Source organism: Orycteropus afer, unplaced genomic scaffold (assembly GCF_000298275.1).
Source record: "Orycteropus afer afer isolate SDZICR_OR568_19922 unplaced genomic scaffold, OryAfe1.0 scaffold00014, whole genome shotgun sequence".
In the NCBI taxonomy this organism is placed as follows: domain Eukaryota; kingdom Metazoa; phylum Chordata; class Mammalia; order Tubulidentata; family Orycteropodidae; genus Orycteropus; species Orycteropus afer.
Genome location: NW_006921601.1, coordinates 6,599,139 through 6,618,672, shown reverse-complemented (window position 1 = coordinate 6,618,672; position 19,534 = coordinate 6,599,139). Strand labels below are relative to the sequence as shown.

Below are 19,534 nucleotides of genomic sequence, written 5' to 3'. Positions count from 1 at the left end.
ACATGAGACAAAGTATATGTGAACTGCTGTATGAAAAGTGAATTTGCTCTGTAAATCTTCACCCAAATCAAAATAAAATTAAAAAAAAAAAAAAGTTTGCAGACAGCCATCCAGATGCAATGATGGATCTTTCCTCATCCAGAGCAAAGAAGAATGAAGAAAACTAAAGACGCATGGAAACAATTAGTCCAAGTGACTGATACACCATGCGATCCTCAGCCTGTACAACTATGAAACCAGAAGAACTAGATGATGACTGGCTACCACTGTCAACCACTCGGAGGAGGATATGTGTAGGAGATCCTGGATAGAGTGGGAGAACAATGTGGAACAAAACTCAAAATCATTTTAAAAAAAGGGATGGGGGACCAGGTTTGCTGGTCTGATAGAGCCTTGTGGAATCCTTGAGACCATGGCCCCTAGCTGCCCTTCAGGTCTATAATTGAACCCACTCACATGACTTCCAGCCAAACAAAAGACAGGCATATGAGCTGAACATTTACATTAGGTAGATACATGCCTTGGAGAGAGCAATCATGGGAGAATAGAAGAAAAGAATGCACAGGAAGACAGCTTAGGGGGCAGAAGTGCATAGGAAGGAAGATGTGGCTAGCGGAAGGAAGTGGGAGAAGAGCTGTTGCATTGTGGGAGACTACAGTCAATGTCATGAGACAAAGTGTATGTGAACTGCTGTATGGAAGATGAATTTGTAAACTTCCATCCAAATCACAATAAAAATTTTTTAAAAATAAAATAACTTCTTATTGTGAAATAACCAGTGAAAAATAATCCTAAAAGGCTTATTGGTACAGGTAACCACGGGAATTATTATATTTCTTAGGATCCCTTTCCAGTACTTCAGGTCCTATTAAGTGGTACTGAGACTAATAATCAAAAGTTGACATGTTTGAGAATATCCATGTACCATTGTTTATAATAGCAAAAAAAATTGTAATAATATAAAGTTTCATTAACAGGAATAGGAAAATGCTATATAATCATATAATGGAATTCCACATAGTAATTAGTAATTTAATTGTATAATGATTAAGAAACTAATCTCTGTAACCAAACTGCCTGAGTTTGAATTCCAGTTCTGGCTCCACCACTTCCTGGCAGTGTGCCCCATTTTCTATGGGTCAGTTTCCTCACTTTTAAGACAGGTAATATTAGTACATATTTCAATAAATTGTAAAATTTTTATAAGGACCAAGTGAGTTTATAAATATATATATAATGAGAACTCAGTACAAGTCAGTTGTAACAGTTATTGTGATCATTATTATCTGAATAAGTCTAGTAACATAACATGTGAAGAAACAAGTTGCAGAATGAAACACAAAATGATACCCTTTATGTTAAGTCTCTATTTTTCTTACTGTGATGACTTGCATGTTTCTGTGAGGCTGGAGGCCATGCCACCATTATTTCAAATACCAGCCAGGTCACACATGGTGGACAAGTTTCAGAGGAGGTTCCAGACTAAGACAGACTGAAAAGAAGAATGGGACCATCCATTTCTGAAAAAATTAGCCAGTGAAAACCTTATGAATAGCAGTGAAACACTGTCTGGTATATTACTGGAAAAGTTTATGAATAGCCATGAAACATGGTCTGATATAGTGCCAGAAGGTGAGCCCCTCAAGTTGGAAGGCACTCAGAATACAACTGGGAAAGAGCTACCTTCTCAAAGTAGAGTCAGCCTTAATGACGTAGATGGAGTAAAGCTTTCAGACCTTTATTTGCTGAGGGGGCATACCACAAAATGGGAAGAAGTAATCCATTAATAATTGGAATGTAGAATGTACAAAGTATAAATCTAAGATAATTGGAAGTTGTCAAATATGAATTGGAATGCATAAATATCAATATCCTAGGCATTAGTGAGCTGCAATGGACTGGTATTGGGCATTTTGAATCAGATAATCATATGGTCTGTTATGCCACGAATGACAAATTGAAGAAGAATGGGGTTGCATTCATTATCAAAAAGAATGTTTCACAATCTGTCCTGAAGTACAGTGCTGTCAGTGATAAGAAAATATTTGGTCAATGTTCAGCCCTTTCAGGAGGTAGCATGTGATCAAGAACCAATGGCCTACAATGAAGACCAGTTAATACTACTGTTATTCAAATGTACAACCAATGATAATGCCAAGATGAAGAAATTGAAGATTTTTACCAGCTTCTGCAGTCTGAAATTGACAAAACATGCAATCAGGGTGTACTGATGATTACTAGTGATTGGAATGAGAAAGTTGGAAACAAAGAATAATTACTAGTAGTTGGAAAATATGGCCTTGGTGACAGAAATTATGCCAGAGATTCCATGGTAGAATTTTGCAAGACCAATGACTTATTCATTGCAAAGTCTTTTTTCAGCAACATAGACTGCAGCTCTATTATATGTGGACCTCACCAGATGGAATACACAGGAATCAGATCAACTGTATTTGTGGAAAGAGGGGATAGAGAAGCTCAGTATCTTCAGTACAAACAAGGTCAGGAGCTGACTGTGGAACAGATCATCAGTTGCTCATATGCAAGTTAAAGTTGAAGCTAAAGAAAATTAAAACAACTCCATGAGAGTCAAAATATGACCTTAATGTATTCCACATTTAAAGACCATCTGAAGAAAGATTTGGTGCATTGAACACTAATGACCGAAAACTAGATGAGTTGTGGGAGGATGCCAAGAACATCATACATAAAGAAAGTAAAAGGTCATTTAAAAGACAAGAAAGAAAGAAAAGACCAAAGTGGATGTTGGCAAAGACTCTGAAACTTGCTCTTGAATGGAGAGTAGCTAAAGTAAATGGAAAAAATGGCAAGATAAAAGAGCTGAACAGAAGATTTCAAAGGGCAACTCAAGAAAACAAAGTAAAATATTATAATGAACTGTGGAAAGACCTGGAGTTAGAAAACCAAAAGGGAAGAGAACCCCATTCTCTAGCATTTCTCAAGCTGAACGAACTGAAGAAAAAATTCAATTCTTGAGTTGCAATATTGAAAGCTTCTATGGGAAAAATATTGAACAATGCAGGGAGCATCAGAAGTCATTGTACCAAAAAGAATTGGTTGATATTCAGCCATTTCAGGAGGTAGCATGTGATCAAGAACCAATGGTATTAAAGGAAGAAGTCCAAGCTGCACTGAAGGAATCAATGAAAAACAAGGCTCCAGGAATTGATGGAATACTCATTGAGATGTTTCAACATATGGGTGCAGCACTGGAGACACTTACTTGTTTGTGCCAAGAAATTTGGAAGACAGCTACCTGGCCATTAACTGGAAGAGATCAATTAGTGTGCTCATTCCAAAGAAGGGTGATCCAACAGAATGTTGAAATTATTGAACAATGTCATTAATATTGCATGCAAGTAAAATTTTGCTGAAGATAATTCAAAAATGGTTGCAGCAGAATATTGACAGAGAATGCCAGAAGTTCAAGCTGGATTCAGAAGAGGATGTGGAACATGGGTTATCATTGCTGATGGATCTTGGCTGAAAGCAAAGAATTGCCTGTATTTCATTGACTGTGCAAAGGCATTTGACTATGTGGATCATAACAAATTATGGGTAAGGTTGAGAAGAATGGGAATTCCAGAACACTTAACTGTGCTCATGAGGAACCTTTACACAGACCGAGTAAGAGGTGTTCGAACAGAACAAGAGGATACTGCGTGGTTTAAAATCAGGAATGGTGTGCATTGGGGTTGTAGCCTTTCATCACACTTATTCAATCTGTATGCTGGGCAAATAATCCGAAAAGCTGGACTATATGAAGAGGAACATGGCATCAGGGTTAGAGGGAAACTTATTAACAACCTGTGATACATAGATGATGCAGCCTTGCTTACTGAAAGTAAAGATGACTTGAAGCACTTACTGATGAAGATCGAAGACTACAGCCTTCAGTATGGATTACACCTCAACATAAAGCAAAAGTCCTCACCACAGACCAGTGAGCAACTTCACGATAAATGGAGAAAAGATTGAAGTTGTCAGGATTTCATTTTACTTGGATCCACAGTCAACACCCCTGGAAATAACAATCAAGAAATCAGATGTCATAGTGCACTGGACAGATCTGCTGCAAAAGACCTCTTTAAAGTGTTGAAGAGCAAAGATGTCACTTTGAAAACTAAGGTGCACCTAACCCAAGCCTTGGTATTTTCAGTAGCCTCATATGCATGTAGACCAAAGAAAAGTTGGTACCTTTGAATTATGGTGTTGGTGAAGAATACTGAAAATACCATGGACTGCCGGAAGAACAAGCAAATCTGTCCTGGGAGAAGAGCAGCCAGAATGCTCCTTTGGTCATGTTGAGAGAAGGAGAAAGATATCCCTGGAGAAGGATATCGTGCTTGGTAAAGTAAGGGGTCAGTGAAAAACTGGAAGACCCTCAATAAGATGTCCTGACACAGTGGCTGCAACAATGGGTTCATGTATAGCAAAGATTGTGAGGATGGTGGGGCAGTGTTTCATTCTGTTGTACATGGAGCCACTATGCGTCAGAGCCAACTTGATGACACCTAGTAAAAAACAATGTGTAATGTTTAAAAACCTATGTAAACAACTCTAAGAAATTAAAAAATGAAAAGGAATTTGGATCAGGTCCAAGGAAAGGACTTGATGACAAACTTGTATTTTATTTCTACTGATTTTTGGACGAGGAAGGAAAGGAACAGATTCATCTTCCAATCTCTCAATATTTTCTAAGCTGCTTAGGGCAGAGAATCATTAGATGAGAGATTTAAGGGCTTCACACCTGCCATTTCAACTACTGGCTTACTGAGCCTGGCACATTAAATGAATACTGCAAAGTGCTGGTAAATGAATATATTTCTTGTGCAGAAATTGTGTGCCTAAATCTTCTGAACAACACAAAAAAAGATTTAAACTATTCTGAACTGAGCAGACTTGTACCATTTAAGCTCAAAGTAAATATGAAAAATTATAAGAGATACAATCAGTTCCATTTAACTAATTGGATTACTCAGCATTCTGCAAATCCCACTGACCAATGAACACAATATAATGAAAACAAAAATCCTCACAACTGGACCAATAAGCAGCATCACAATAGATGGAGAAAAGATTGAAGTTGTCAAAGACTTCATATTACTTGGTTCTACAATCAACACCAACAGAAGCAGCAGTCGAGACATCAAAAGACATATTGCATTGGGCAAATTTGTCGCAAAAGACCTCTATAAAGTGCTGAAGAGCAAAGATATCTTCTTGAAGACTAAGCTGCACCTAACCCAAGCCATGGTATTTTCAGTTGCTTCATATGTGTGTGAGAGCTGAAAAATGAAAAAGGGAAGACCAAAGAAGAGTTGATGCTTTCGAGTTGTGGTGTTGGCAAAGAATGCTGAAAGTACCGTGGACTGCGAAAAGAACTAACAAATCTGTCCTGGAAGAAGTGCAGCTGGAATGGCCAGACTTCATCTCACCTACTTTGGTCATGTTGTCAGAAGGGACCATTCTCTGGAGAAGGATGTCATGCTTGGTAAAGTGGAGGGTCAACAAAAGAAGGGAAGGCCCTCAACGAGATGGATTGACACAGTGGGTACAGCAATGGGCTCAGGTCTAGTAGGGATTGTGAGGCTGACACGAGACCGAGCAGTGTTTCTTTCTGTTATACACAGGGTCGCTATGAGTTGGAGACTACTCGACAGCACATTGCTTTAGGCCACTCTCTGCTCCTACTAGCAGAGTTGTATGTTTACAAAGAGTCTGTTGTATTTTGTCCCAATTACATACTTAAATATACAAATAAATGAAGTACCAGCCACTCCTCGGAAGGAAGGTTGGGCAATCCTACTTCTGTAGTGATACTGCCTTGGAAACCCAAGGAGGGGTCACTATGAGTCGGGGCCAACTCGACGGCACATAACAACAACAACAACAACATAAGTTATATGCTTTGAAAACCATCAGTAAATATAAAATAAAACCTGCAATATAATTCTGTATATTGCTTATTGTTGTTGCTGTTGTTCTTTGCCGTTGAGTCGGCCCCGACTCATAGCGACCCCTCCTTGGGTTTCCAAGGCAGTATCACTACGGAAGTAGGATTGCCCAACCTTCCTTCCGAGGAGTGGCTGGTGGGTTTGAACCGCCAGCCTTCTGGTGAGCAGTCAAGTGCCTTAGGCATTATGCTACCAGAGCTCCTATATTGTTTATAGTATATGATATATAAGTATAAAAAATAAATTATAAGACTTATACCTAATTTGGGAGCTCTAGTAGCATAGTGGCTAAGACACTTGCCTGCTAACCAGACGGCTGGTGGTTCAAACCCACCAGCCACTCCTCGGAAGGAAAGTTGGGCAATCCTACTTCCGTAGTGATACTGCCTCGGAAACCCAAGGAGGGGTCGCTATGAGTCGGGTTTGACTCGACGGCACATAACAACAGCAACAACGTACCTAACTTAGGGTAGCTGTTAACACTAGAAGAAAAACAGGATCAAGAAGAGAGGTACACAAATCTGTAATGTTACAGATCTTTTTTAAAGAATAAAAGGGAGAGAGAGGGCATGAGAAAGAGAGAGAAAAAAGAAATACACAAAGAAAATGTGGTTAATATTTGATAAAACCAAATACTGGATATCTATGTTCCCTATTTCTATTTTCCTTTTATTTATTTATTTTTTTCTTTCAAGACTAAGCATTCCCAGAGTTCATCAGAAAATACTCTGAAATTTATTCTTTCAGTGTCTTGATATCTGGAGCAGGTCCGGCCAGTGTGTTGTTATTAATTGCTGTTAAGTTGGCTCTGACTCGCGGCTACCTTACTTCTAACAGAGTGGAGTGCTGCCTGGTTTCGTGCCATTGTCGTGACGGTTGGTGTGTGTGACTGTTGGTGTGTGTGACAGTTGGTGTGTGTGAGTCCATTGTTGCAGCTGCTGTGCAGCATCTCCTTGAGGGTTTCTTTCATTTTTTTTGGCCCTGTACTTTACCAGAAGGAGCCCTGGTAGCACAAACAGTTAAGTGCTCAGAAGCACTTGGCAGTTCTAACCCACCCAGTGGCTCTGTGGAAGAAAGACGTGGTGATCTGCAAAGGTTACTTCCAGGAAAACCCTTTGAGGCAGTTCTGCTCTATCACATGGTGTCACTGTGAGTCAGTCTGCTTGACGGCACCTGACAACTCAAGGATACCTGACAACCAATCATGTGCCTTTGTAGTGATTGGTGTTCCCTAATGATACATCCAAAATAGGTGAGGCAGCCTCCTCATCCTTGCTTCTAAGGAACTTCCTGGTTGTATTTCTTCTAAAGCTTACGTGTTCAGTCAGGCCAGTATGGAATCGTAATAGGACTTGCTGGCACCATCCTTGAACTGTGCCATGAGGTACACTTATATTCCAGGGACCAGGGCTGGTAGGAAATGCCCAGCAATTTAGACAATGAATCTCAGCATTCTACATTATTCTCTGAAGACCTTTATATGTTTATAGGATCTGTCCTGACAGTTTCTCTTCTGAAATCTGATTTCTCTCTGATCTTCCTGATAGGAGCCTTGGGCCTAGTGTGCAAACATACCTAACCAGACAGGCCTGTCTGTCTCTCAGATGATTTGTGTCCATTTATTTGGATTTGAGTCTGATCTGCTGGTTGGTGAGCCCTGGGAGTTTATTCTTCATATCCTGTCCCATGCTAAGTTTCCTTTAAAAGCTTTGTGGAAAATGAGTAGTATTACGCTAATCTAGTACTTTCAGGGATATTTTTTCCAGATAAGGAAGGAAATCACATTCTTAAACATCTCATAAAATTGCATGGCAAAATATCAGTTGTTTCTTTAGGTTAGAATCATAAGAATTATTATGAAATGTAAAGTAAATATTGTTGCCAGAATTGAAGGGAAAGAGAGAGATGTCATTTAACAACAACATTCCCTACCACCACCTCCACCATTCCACACTCAGAGTGGGTTGAGTCTGTGGCTACAATCGTAAATATACTGAAGTCCTCAAAAAATTTCATTGCTTCTTTCTTTAGATACATACAGTGTTGTGAAATATCTTGATTTTTGTAGCTTATAGAAACAATTGGAGCAATGGAAAACTTTATTTCTGTTCCCTTCTCTTCTGCCCACCTTCTTATGTAATCTTAGGCAAACTCTTTCTGTATGCATGTTGTTACCAGTGTTAGGTGCTATGGAGTTGGTTCTGACTCATGGCAACCCCATGTACAGCAGAACAAAGCAATCCTGCGCCATCCGCAAAATCATTGCTGTGTTGGAGCCCATTGTTGTAGACACAGTGTCATTGGGGGTCTTCCTCTTTTTTTCTGAGCCTCTATTTTACTAAGCATGATATCCTTCTAGGAACTGGTCCCTCCTGATAAGTCCAAAGTAACTGAGATGAAGTCTCGCTGTCCCCACTTCTAAGGGAGCATTCTGGCTGTACTTCTCCCAAGACATGTTGGTTTGTTCTGATGGTCCGTTCAGTATTCTTCATCAGCAGTATAATTCAGATGCACCAATTGGTCTTCCTTATTCATCGTCCAGCTTTCACATGCATATGAAGTGACTGACAATACCATAGCCTGACTCAGGTGCATCTTTGCATTTTAGCACTTTAAGGAGGTCTTTTGTAGCAGATTTGCCCAACACAATATGTCATTTGATTTCTTGACTGCTGCTTTTTGTAGGCATTGATTCTGAGTCCAAGTAAAGTTAAACCCTTGACAACTTTAATACCAGTGGCATAGCTTCTAATATCACAGAAACACACAAGCCATCACAGTGCGACACATTGACAGCCAAAATTTTCTTTATATCAAAACCAGACTCACTGCTGTCAAATCAATTCCAGCCCATAGCAATCCTGTTGGACAGAGTAGAACTATTCAATAAGGTTTCCAAGGCTGTAAATCTTACAGAAGCAGACTGCCACATCTTTCTCCCATGGAGTAGTGGTAGGTTCAAACTGCTGACCCTTCAGTTAGCAGTTGAGCACTTAACCACTGTGCCACAAGATCTCCTTTACGGGGTCTCCCAAAGGTACAGTGAAGACACAGTATTCACCTTACCACTCACTCCCAGTCAGACTGCAAAGCTCCATTTTTTCAGTGGCTATCATACTGGTCTATCAGTGGTATCAGGAGAGCTTTCGAGGAAGAAAGACCTGGCGATCTACCTCCAAACAGCAGCCAATGAAAATCCTATGAATCACAATGGTTTCATCCACAACTGAATATGGGGATGGCACACGACCAGGCAGCATTTCATTCCATTGAGCATGTGGCTGCCATGAGTCAGAGGCCTGTGGCAATGTGAACTACCAACCAACAATCTCAAGCCACGATGAAGACTCAGCAAAATAAGGTGTTACTGCCCTCTGCTGATCATTAGGACACATCTCTCCATCAGTGCAGTGGCCCTGCCAATCATTAGTGAAGGATGCTGTGAGGTGCACTCTTGATTGTGTTAAAGAAGACAGCAGGGAACCACAGAGAAAGGAGACAAATTTTATGTCTGGCAAAATACTATTAGAATTATTTGAGAATTAATTATTTCCTACACACGTATCAGATACTACAGCCACTTAAGACTGTCTTGCCACGAAAAGTGTTTATTCTGTAATCACTTCACCCTATAAATTGTCAACTAGTAAGCAGACTCAGGGTTCTGACCCTTTGGGCTGCTGTCACTCTGTTCTACTCCATATTTCTGTCTGGGAACATTTACACTCCCACCTTTGTTCAAAAGATTTAGGGATATTTTTGTATATTCACTTTTAGTTTGTGAGTAAATAGGAAGATAGTATCAATTTCCAAGGAAAGTGAAAGCACAGCATCAGTGAGGAAAAAAAGGCTGAATGAAAAAGGCAGGACTTCATTATACTGTCAGAATTCTGTAAACCTCTGTCAGTTTTCAGTAAGAGCTTTATAGTTATAATTTTTTGTGTTGATAATCTTAAAAGTATTTGTATGAGAAACCAGTAAGGATTTTTTAAGAGCACAGGTTTTTCTGAGCTCGTATTAGTGTAATTTCAGCTGCTATGCATTATATCTTAGTGCATGTTTAAGAGATGATCCTGCCTCTAACTGTACTCATGGGAAAGGGCATTGAATATTATGCTTTTATAATGAATTTGAATCTCATGCTTGTAAAATCCCTTTCCAAATAGACTCACTGGCAACTAACACTACTGCTAAGGTAATTGTTAGTCTTCAAAGTCCTTCAGGGAAAAAAAGAAAAATGGAAAAGTGCAACCTAAGTCCCAAGTATCTTCATTCAGAGTAGAAGGAATGTGTGAGCCCTGTGTGGCTTCTGCTTACACCTCGCAGAACCACACACGTTTTGTTCATGATTTCCCACATGTATGGCAGATCCATCTTAAATGAACAGATAAACATTATGAGGAACATCAGTGGTACTTGAACAGCTTCCCTTTAGGAAACTCTTGACTTTTGCTTCATGGTCACCCCCACTATAGCCACCTAATAGGGAAAATTGTTCTATGCTTATAATAAGCCATCTAACTTAACAGCAGAGTGTAGGCCTATCTTGACAGGGACTTACATGTGGGATGCAGAAGCACACAGAGATTCTCACAGGCAAAATCACAGCCGCCTTCTTTCAGCAGTGCCTGTGCTACATTTCACGGTATGTATCATGTTTAGTCTGCTCTAGACCAAGAAGGAAATTAGCATGTATTAAGCATATAATTTTTGCCAGGCATCTTATGCATCTATTATTCATCCCTAAGAAATGGACCAACTTTTGCCCCATAACTTGTTTTCTCTTCCTTAAACTAGGGATAATAATGTGCATTTTAGTCTTAAATCATATTGTTGTTAGTTGTCGTTGAGTATTTGAAGTGCCTAACAAGTATCTGCCAATTAATTTTTCTTCCCTTGTTAATCACCTCTTAGGTTTACTCCAGCAGAAAGTGTTGGAAAGGAAGGAAGTTTGGTTTGAGGTTTTCTTCCCATGCCCAGATTTGGTTACCAGAAAATGCCCTGAAACCCAGGACAATTTTCTAGAGAGTATGTGAGTCAGCTAGCAGCCTTGTTAGTGGGACATAGTGAGCAGTACAGAGGGTATAATGTCCCTAGGTCTCAAATTCATGATACACCTTCATTCTGTTGGAAGGCCGAGCTGTAGACATTTCAATAAGTGCCCAAAAAATGTACTCTAAAGCCAAGTAGAGGAAATTTCAGATCATCTAGAGTTTTACCTTTAGATTGTGATGGATTTTGTTATGTGTCCTAATATTAATAATAGCTACCAATGGTACACCACCCACTCTATGTCCAGTACAATGTTAGGTATATTAACATATTCTTTAATTCATATAATAACTTTGATTTTTAGGTGTTGTTATGACAATTTTAGTAAAGTACCTGTGGTAGTTAAGTTTATATGTCAACTGGGCTGGGCCTGGTTTTAAGTGACTGAGCAACTAGATATAGTTATTCCCCATGATGAGACTGGTAATCATCTCCGTGGTGCAGTCTACTGTGAGCAGCTAAGTAGCAGCCTTAAGGATGTGGCCATCTTCTAGTATATAAGAAGATGCTTTGAGAAAGGTCTGGATCTTTTTGGCACATCTGGATCCTGCATTTGGCCAAGTGTTCATCTCAGTGGTCTACCATGTTGTCGGCCTATCTTGAGGTGGTTTCTGGACTTGAACCAGTGACCTGCCATGTTGCTTGATAATTTGAGGACCGTGCCATTTTACTCGTGGAGCTTCGGTTTGTCAGCCTGAGCAGCCTGCTTCCTGAGTTAAGAGAAGCCTCCATCTTCAGTGGACCACAAGCAGAAGGCAGAGCTGAAGCCTAAGGTCAAGGGGCTTTAACCCAGCCCCTAGAGATGGCACTTTGAACTCGGACTTCTAGCCTTCTAAACTATAAGAAAATAAATCCCTGTTTGTTGAAGTCATCCACTTGCAGTATTTTCTGTTAGAGCAGCACTAGAGAACCAATACAGTAGTTGATACTCTAAGGGATTTGATAACAAGCCTACTATTAGCAGTTAAAAATGAGTAAGTTGCTGATTGCTAAGCCTCTGCTGTCAACAGATGCTCTTTAGAAAAATCCTTTGATCATACCTATGGTTGACTGTGGCCTCTGTGACCTTCTGAACTGTCATAACTCTCTCTGCCCTATGCTGATGTATATTGTATGTTCTTACAGAAACTTGCCCCTGGAGTCAGCCAGTTTGCTTATACCTGTGTTCAGGACCACCCCATTTGGACTAATCAGCAATTTTGGGAGACAACCTTTTACAATGCTGTGCAGGAACAAGTTCGCTCCCTGTACCTCTCAGCCAAGGAAGACAATCAAGCTCCACATCTGAAACAAAAGGTGAGAGAAGATGCTTGTATGGAGTTAGAATTCTGGCTTTAAGGAAAACTTATGCAGATATCCCAGGGCAGAAGGAAATCTAACTATTTTCTGTCAGTGTGTTTAGGATTTACTTTAGGGAGCCTTATGGTAAGCTCCTTTCTTCTGTTGATTTCTGTCATTTTATTTTTCCATGATAATTTCTTAATAGAGTTTTTTTGTGTTAGGATAGTTTTATTGTATTATAACAAATAGGAATTTGCTGAAAACAGTTATAGGAAGTCGAGCAGCAAGAACAAACCTAAAATACCTAGGCACATGTCCCTATGCAATTACCTTCCTTGAATAAATGCCCAATTAAAGTTAATTGATTCTAAAATAAATGTAAAATTCAGTAGCTTTGCTCAAAAACTATGCCAGCAATAAAATCTAAGTCTTCTTTCAGTAACATTATATATTTTTCTATATAGTATGTCAGCATATAAGCAATAGTATTTTTCATTTGAAACATTATGAAATCTTAAAATGTTATTTACTAGCTGTCTAGTCTTGAGCAAATCATGTTACCTCTTTGTGCTTTAGTTTCCTCATTGGCAAAATTACTCCAAAAAAACCAAACTCATTGCCATCAAGTCAGTTCTGACTCATAGCAACCTGTCCTTGGGTTTCTGAGTGGTATCTCTACAGAAGTAGATTGCCCAGTCTTGCCAAGGAGTAGCTGGTGGATTTGAACCGCCAGCATTCTGATTAGCAGTCAAATGCCTTAGGCACTAAATTACTAGATATGATTTTTTTAAGATTTTAATGTCTAATACACATAAAGAATACCTGGCACATACCCACTGCCATCAAGTCGATGCTACTGGTAGCAACCCTATAGGACAGAGTAGAAGTGCCCCACAGGGTTTCCAAGGCTGTCAATCTTTACTAAAGCAGACTGCCACTTCTTTCTCCTATGGAGCGGCTGTTGGGTTCTAACTACCAATCTTTTGGTTAGCATCAGAGCACTTTTACCACTGCACCACTAGGGCTCCACCTGGCACATAGTAAATAATAAATGTTAGGAAGTATCATCCTCATTAATTGAACCTTAAAGACTGATTATCAAGGTTGATTCACTTCAGAGTAATTTTTATTTTCAAAGGCTAGGCTAATACATTGCTGCTGATTATTTTCATTGTCGTCCATTTAAATTGCCCTTAAATTCTGTGAGATAAATGAACCTAGATATCTAACAAAAATTGCCCAGTAGTATTCAAATATTTCCATGCTTCATGTAATTTTAAACATTACTATACTATTACTGAGTATGATATCAACCAAAACCTTAATAACAGCTAACACTGTGTAACATCTGATATTCCAAACTAATATTATATGCTGTGAATGTGAATTGTTTAATATAATTTAAAACTCAATTTTTTCTTTCAAAACACCAAATGCATTTGGGTAAGGGGTAACTTGTAGCAGATGCAAAGATGGTTAGTTTGGGGTCATTGCTCCAGAAATAATTGGGCTGGTGAGGTACTTTTGATCGTTTTTAAGCAGCTATAATGTTGACATTAAGGAGCCCTGGTAGCACAATGGTTGAGTGCTGGGCTGTTAACTGAAAGGTCAGAGGTTCAAACCCTCCAGTCGTTCTGCAGGAGAAAAGACCTAGTGATCTGTTTCCATAAAGATTACAACCTAGGAAAGCCTAAGGGGCAGTTCTGCTCTGTCCTGTAGGGTCACTATGAGTTGGAATTGATTCAACAGCACATAGCAACAACAAGACTGACATTAGAATTTCTCAAAAGCAACTGCGTCTATACCCTCCCGCCTAAGGAAATCTGTCTCTGGCCCTAAGTTCAGTTCAAGTGAGTCCACAGAAGTTCCATCTCTTCATAAGCTGTGAAGTGCTATGGAGGTGTGAGTTACTTTAGTAGTTAACTTTTCCACATATTAGGACAACTCTCTTAAAATTCACCTCATCGCTTACATATCCACGTGGAGAATAATGTTTGACTCTCACATTTACATAGAAATCTAGCTGTATTTTTTGTGACTTTGATCATTCCGTATCCTTCTCCCCAAGAGCAGAAGCAAAGAAACATATCATTCTACTAGAACATTCAGACCTGTGGATTTATAGAAATTATAAGTCAACAGTTGTAAATGGTAGCTCAAAAGGGGTGGAGCCATAGAAATAGGAAATGCAATGAAATGTTAGAAAAACATCTTCCCTGTTTTTTAACCTCATGTGAAGTACTGGATGTTCTCCTCTGGATTATGTTGCTTTGTTTTATAGGATAAGCTTCCTGATGACCAATTTCAGGAAAAGACAGCAATGGACCTAGCAGCTGAGCAGCTCCGCCTTTGGCCTACTCTGAGCAAATCAACTCAGCAGGAGCTGGTCCAGCGTGAGGAAAGCACTGTCTTCAGTCAGGCCATTCACTTTGCAAACCTCATGGTCAACCTACTAGTTCCACTAGATACAAGTAAAAACAAGCTCCTAAGAACATCAGCCCCAGGCGACTGGGAAAGTGGAAGCAACAGCATTGTCACAAACAGGTACTGAAACGTAGACTCACACAGACACGAATACTCTTGTCAGGGCCAATCTGAGCTTCCTAAACCCACTGCCATAGAGTCAGTTGCAAACTCACAGTGACCCCCACTGGGTTTCTGAGGTAGTTAATCGTTATGGAAATAGATCTGAGCTTAGGAGAGCTGTCAGACTGGCTCAGCTCTTTTCTGTTAAAAGACCTTCACTTCATCTTACTACTCTTGTTATTTTTTTTACTTTTAGCTTTTTATTATGATTTGAGTGAAATTTACACGGCAAACCAGTTTTCCATTCAACAATTCATAAGCTTTTTTTTTTTTAATTTTGATTGTGATTTGGGTGAAAATTTACAGAGCAAATTCATTTTCCATACAGCAGTTCATACACCTTTTGTTTCATGACATTGACTGCAATTCCCCACAATGTAACAGCTCTCTTCCCACTTCCTCCCTGTAGTTACCTCTTCTCTGTGTCCTTCCCTCCCATGCACTCCTGCCCTACTCCCTCCCCCATCCTACCCGGTCTCCTTGTACAAACACTGCCCTTCTGTTGTCCCACAATTGAATCACTCCAAAGAGTGTATCTACCTGATGTAAATGTTCACCCCATATGCCTGTCTGTTGTTTGGCTAGAAGCCACAGGAATGAGTTCAGTTCCAGACCTGAAGGCTAACTAGAGGCCATAGTGTCAGGGGTCTCACCAAGCTCTACCAGACCAGCAAATCTGATCTTTTTTTTATGATTTTGAGTTTGTTCCACATTGTTCTCCCACTTTATCCAGGATCTCCTTCACTGATCCCCCTCCGAATAGTTGACAATGGTAGCTGGGCACCTGATCTAGTTCTGGTCTCATGGTCATATAGGCTGAGGATTCCATGGTCTTTTAGTCCCTTGAACTAATTGTTTCCATGCATCTTTGGTTTTCTTCATTTTTCTTTGCTCTGGATGAGGAGCGATCCATCGTGGCATCAAGATGGCCACTTGTAAGTTTTTAAGACCCCAGTCGCTACTCACCAAAGTAGGATGTAGAATGATGTTTTTGTACAGTAAATTCATACACATCTTGTTTCATGTCATTGATTTTAAGCCCCTCAATGTAACATCACTCATCCTACTTCCTGTGTTTCTAGTTTCCATTTCTCCTTCTTTCCTAACCCTTCCTGCCTTCTGAACTTTCATCCTACTATCCTTAATCACCTTTCCCACACTCTTTTTTCTTTGATGGCCTAATTTTCAAAGGCCCCCCCCCCCCCCCCCCACTGATCTAGACCTTCAGTCATCTTCTGCCATAACACTTTACAGAAAGTACTGTGAAAAATTACTGGTGAGATCCTTCTTGCCAGAATGATTGTTTTCAGCCCTCCTTTTCTACAATTTATTGATTGCATTTGTCTGTAATCATGTCCTCGGTCACACCTGTTTCAACCCTCCAGTGGCTTCCCATACCACTAAAAATGAAAGTCTTTACCTTGGTCTTCAAGGCTTAACAGGATTTGGTCTTTGGCTACTGCTCTGACCTTATTTCTGGTCTCTCTTCTGTCAGCCAAACTGATCTCTTAGCCAGTGCTAATGCTCAAATACTCTACTGCCCAGGGTCTTTATACTTGCTGTTCCTTCAATCTGGAATACTATTCCCTAAATAATAATAAAAATCAATCCCTCACTGCATTTAGGTCTCTACTCAAATGTCACCTACTTAGAATAGCCTTCCTGCTATCCCTCACTTAAAGTAGCACCTCCATCCCCTACCTCTCATTATTTTTCTTTTGTGACATTTTCCATTTTGATTTACTTTCATCTCTTTGCTTTTTCTTTGTCTCCTTTGTCTGTTTTGTACTGCTAAATGCCTAGTATCTTTGCACAACTCAATAAATATTTGGTTGAACCAACAATTAAACGAATGGATAAATTAATTTATCACCCCCACATTAGTAAAATTCTGTCCTTTCATATTTTCAGTGAATTTATCACTCCCATATTAGTGAAACTCTGTCCTTTCAGATTTTCAGTGATGTTGTAATATTCTGGTAGTCCTTCTAAACCAAACCAAACTCACTGTCCTCAAGTTGATTCCAATTCATAGCAACCCCCATAGGGTTTCCAAGGCTGCACATCTTTGTGAAAGCAGACTGCCTCATCTTTCTTTTGCAGAGTAGCTGGTGAGTTAAAACCATCAACCTTTGGTTAGCAGCCAGATGCTTTAAGCACTGCACCAACAGAGCTCCTTGGTAGTTCTAGCTCTCATAAATTATTCTTCTTAGGCTCTTTCAAGCAGCTCCTCTTCTCTTCCCATTGTCAATTGTTCTGCCATGCTCTTTGTACTCTTATCAAGAGTTCATCTATAAGCTTACAACTCTGGCCCCAACTTCTCAATCACCCTATCTCAGGCACTTCATTTTTGTCAGCAACACCTTAGAGCTTCTGTCTTCAGGCTATACAACTTGGAATCAGCATTTTGCACCATGCAGTCAACTACACAGATCTCTTATTTCCACCTATTCAAGATTTCTAGTTCCTCCTTTGGTTATTTCATATGAATTGCATAGTTCAGGCCCTCATCACTTCAAACTAGATTACTATAACAGTCTCCCAGGTGGTTTTTGTTTTTGTTTTTTCATTCCTCGCTCTCCTTTTTCTAGTTAATTTTGCCCTGCTGCCACTAGAATCTTCCTGAAATGATGCTTCCATCACATCTCTTTACTGCTCACAGGACCCTGTTTCGTTAACTATAGACTAATGTGCTTGATTTTTTAAAGTATTTAGTAATCTCTCCCCACTCTCCCTCCCCAGCATATCTCCTACTGCCAGTCAAGTTGATCTCCACTGTGATCATCAGTAACTGGATTTTCCTTTCCTTTTAAAGTTGTCACTATAGATGATCCTGCTGTCTCGAAGTCTACGTAGTGAGTAGCTAAGCCACCTAAGTTCTCCAAGGCTTGAGGATGGTGTGGTGGCCAAATTTGCAACTTAGCTTTACTTAAGCACTGATTCCAGTCCTTTGACTGGAATCAGAACAGAGTAAGTTAGAACAAGTAAAGGAATTTGTCCCATGATTAGCATTCTAACAGAAAGCTTAGAAGCCAGGAGTATTTATTGTATAGTGAGAGATGAGTAAGTTATAAGGGCAGCAAATTTGTTTACTTCTCTTGTATGATTTTCTCAACTACAGAGTAATGATGGCTTCATAGTGGCCAAAGGGTTATGATTCACTCAGAGAGATAAATAAATATTGGCAAGAAGAGGGCTTAGGACAGTTTGGTCCTTTCATTTGAAAGAATATACTGTTTGCTGAAAAAAAAAAAATTCTTTTACTTTGCCTACTAAGGAATTTGTTCCCTGCTGTGAAAGATAGCCATATTACTTTGCTAGCTCTGTGCAGTAATTAATTTAAGAACACAAGTGGGTTTTTTTTTGGGGGGGGGGGAGGAATTTTAGATACCAGATAATTAATTAAGAGTCCCCTTTGACTTTCTTTTCTATGGTTCCTGAGTTCCTTTTGGAAGAGTGACAGAGGTATTCCTTGCAAAAACAAATCTGGGTCCAAAGGACAATGCCTGACAGTAGCTTCCAAATATGGGCAAATATAACATCATGTTCTACCACTGTCAATTATAAAGCAGTCATGGAATTAAGTGAGCACCCTACTTGAGTATACATCTCTTTGAGCAAGTTTAAATTGCTATGTAAATTAATGGTGATACAGTAGTCATTTGTTGTATTTGTGTATTAACTATGATTTCTTTCCTTGACTTTCTTAGTATTGCAGGAAGTGTGGCTGAGAGTTATGATACAGAGAGTGGATTTGAAGATTCAGAGAATAATGACATTGCCAATTCTGTTGTACGTTTCATTACCCGATTTATTGACAAGGTTTGTACAGAGAGTGGAGTTACTCAGGATCACATCAAGAGCCTTCACTGCATGATACCAGGTAGTCACTTGGCAGATAATAGCAAGTCAGAATACCAGAGATAATTAAGAACTTTTGTGTGTTTTCCACCATAAAACCTGTAATATTTGTCTTCCATGTAGTTTAGCCATGCTATTTATTTATGTTTTCATTAGTTTTTAATTCTAAATTGTTCACTTTTTTTTTTTTTATTTGTGTTCTGCTGTTTCATTTTGAATGCTCTGAATTGTCCTAGGAATTGTAGCTATGCACATTGAGAGCCTAGAAGCAGTGCATCGAGAGAGCAGAAGACTTCCGCCAATACAGAAGGTAATTATTCCAGACTGTGTGCTTGGGACCTCTCTTCCTTAAAACAGCAAAACTAGACTGTGGTGCCTCAGCAAATACCTTCACTTAGCTTTTTTCAGAGACTAGCTATAGTTTTAATGATATATTAAACTTTTACAGGAATTTGCCCTATATATCCTTATAAAAAGGATACTGAAATAGGAGCAGTGGATTCAACAAAGGAGCAATAATCACCTCTTCTCACCTACTTTTATAGGCAGGGTATAAATTATGAACCGTTCTAACTTCCAAACACAATCTAAGATTTTATGTCCCGCCTACTTCCAAAAAGGATTTAAGGCACTCACCATGAAAACACTAGGTTCCTGAATCTGGTTGTGCATCACGAGTAGCTTGGATGTATATTAAGAATTTAGATCCTAACCCCACCCCTGCCTCCTCAATTGGAGTACTCTAGGATGTGGCCTGGAAATCTGTATTTTATCAA

The 19,534-nt window shown here is 39.5% G+C and overlaps 1 protein-coding gene across 1 annotated transcript in view; it reads left to right on the top strand.

Annotated features, from left to right (window-relative positions):
- SBF2 (SET binding factor 2) overlaps positions 1–19,534 on the top strand; it is a 636,061-nt gene that overhangs the window by 520,280 nt on the left and 96,247 nt on the right. The window contains exons 18-21 of the mRNA XM_042783055.1: positions 12,156–12,326; positions 14,593–14,855; positions 18,608–18,780; positions 18,995–19,068. Of these exons, the coding sequence (XP_042638989.1) occupies positions 12,156–12,326; positions 14,593–14,855; positions 18,608–18,780; positions 18,995–19,068 (681 nt within the window). The remainder of the gene's footprint in view (positions 1–12,155; positions 12,327–14,592; positions 14,856–18,607; positions 18,781–18,994; positions 19,069–19,534) is intronic.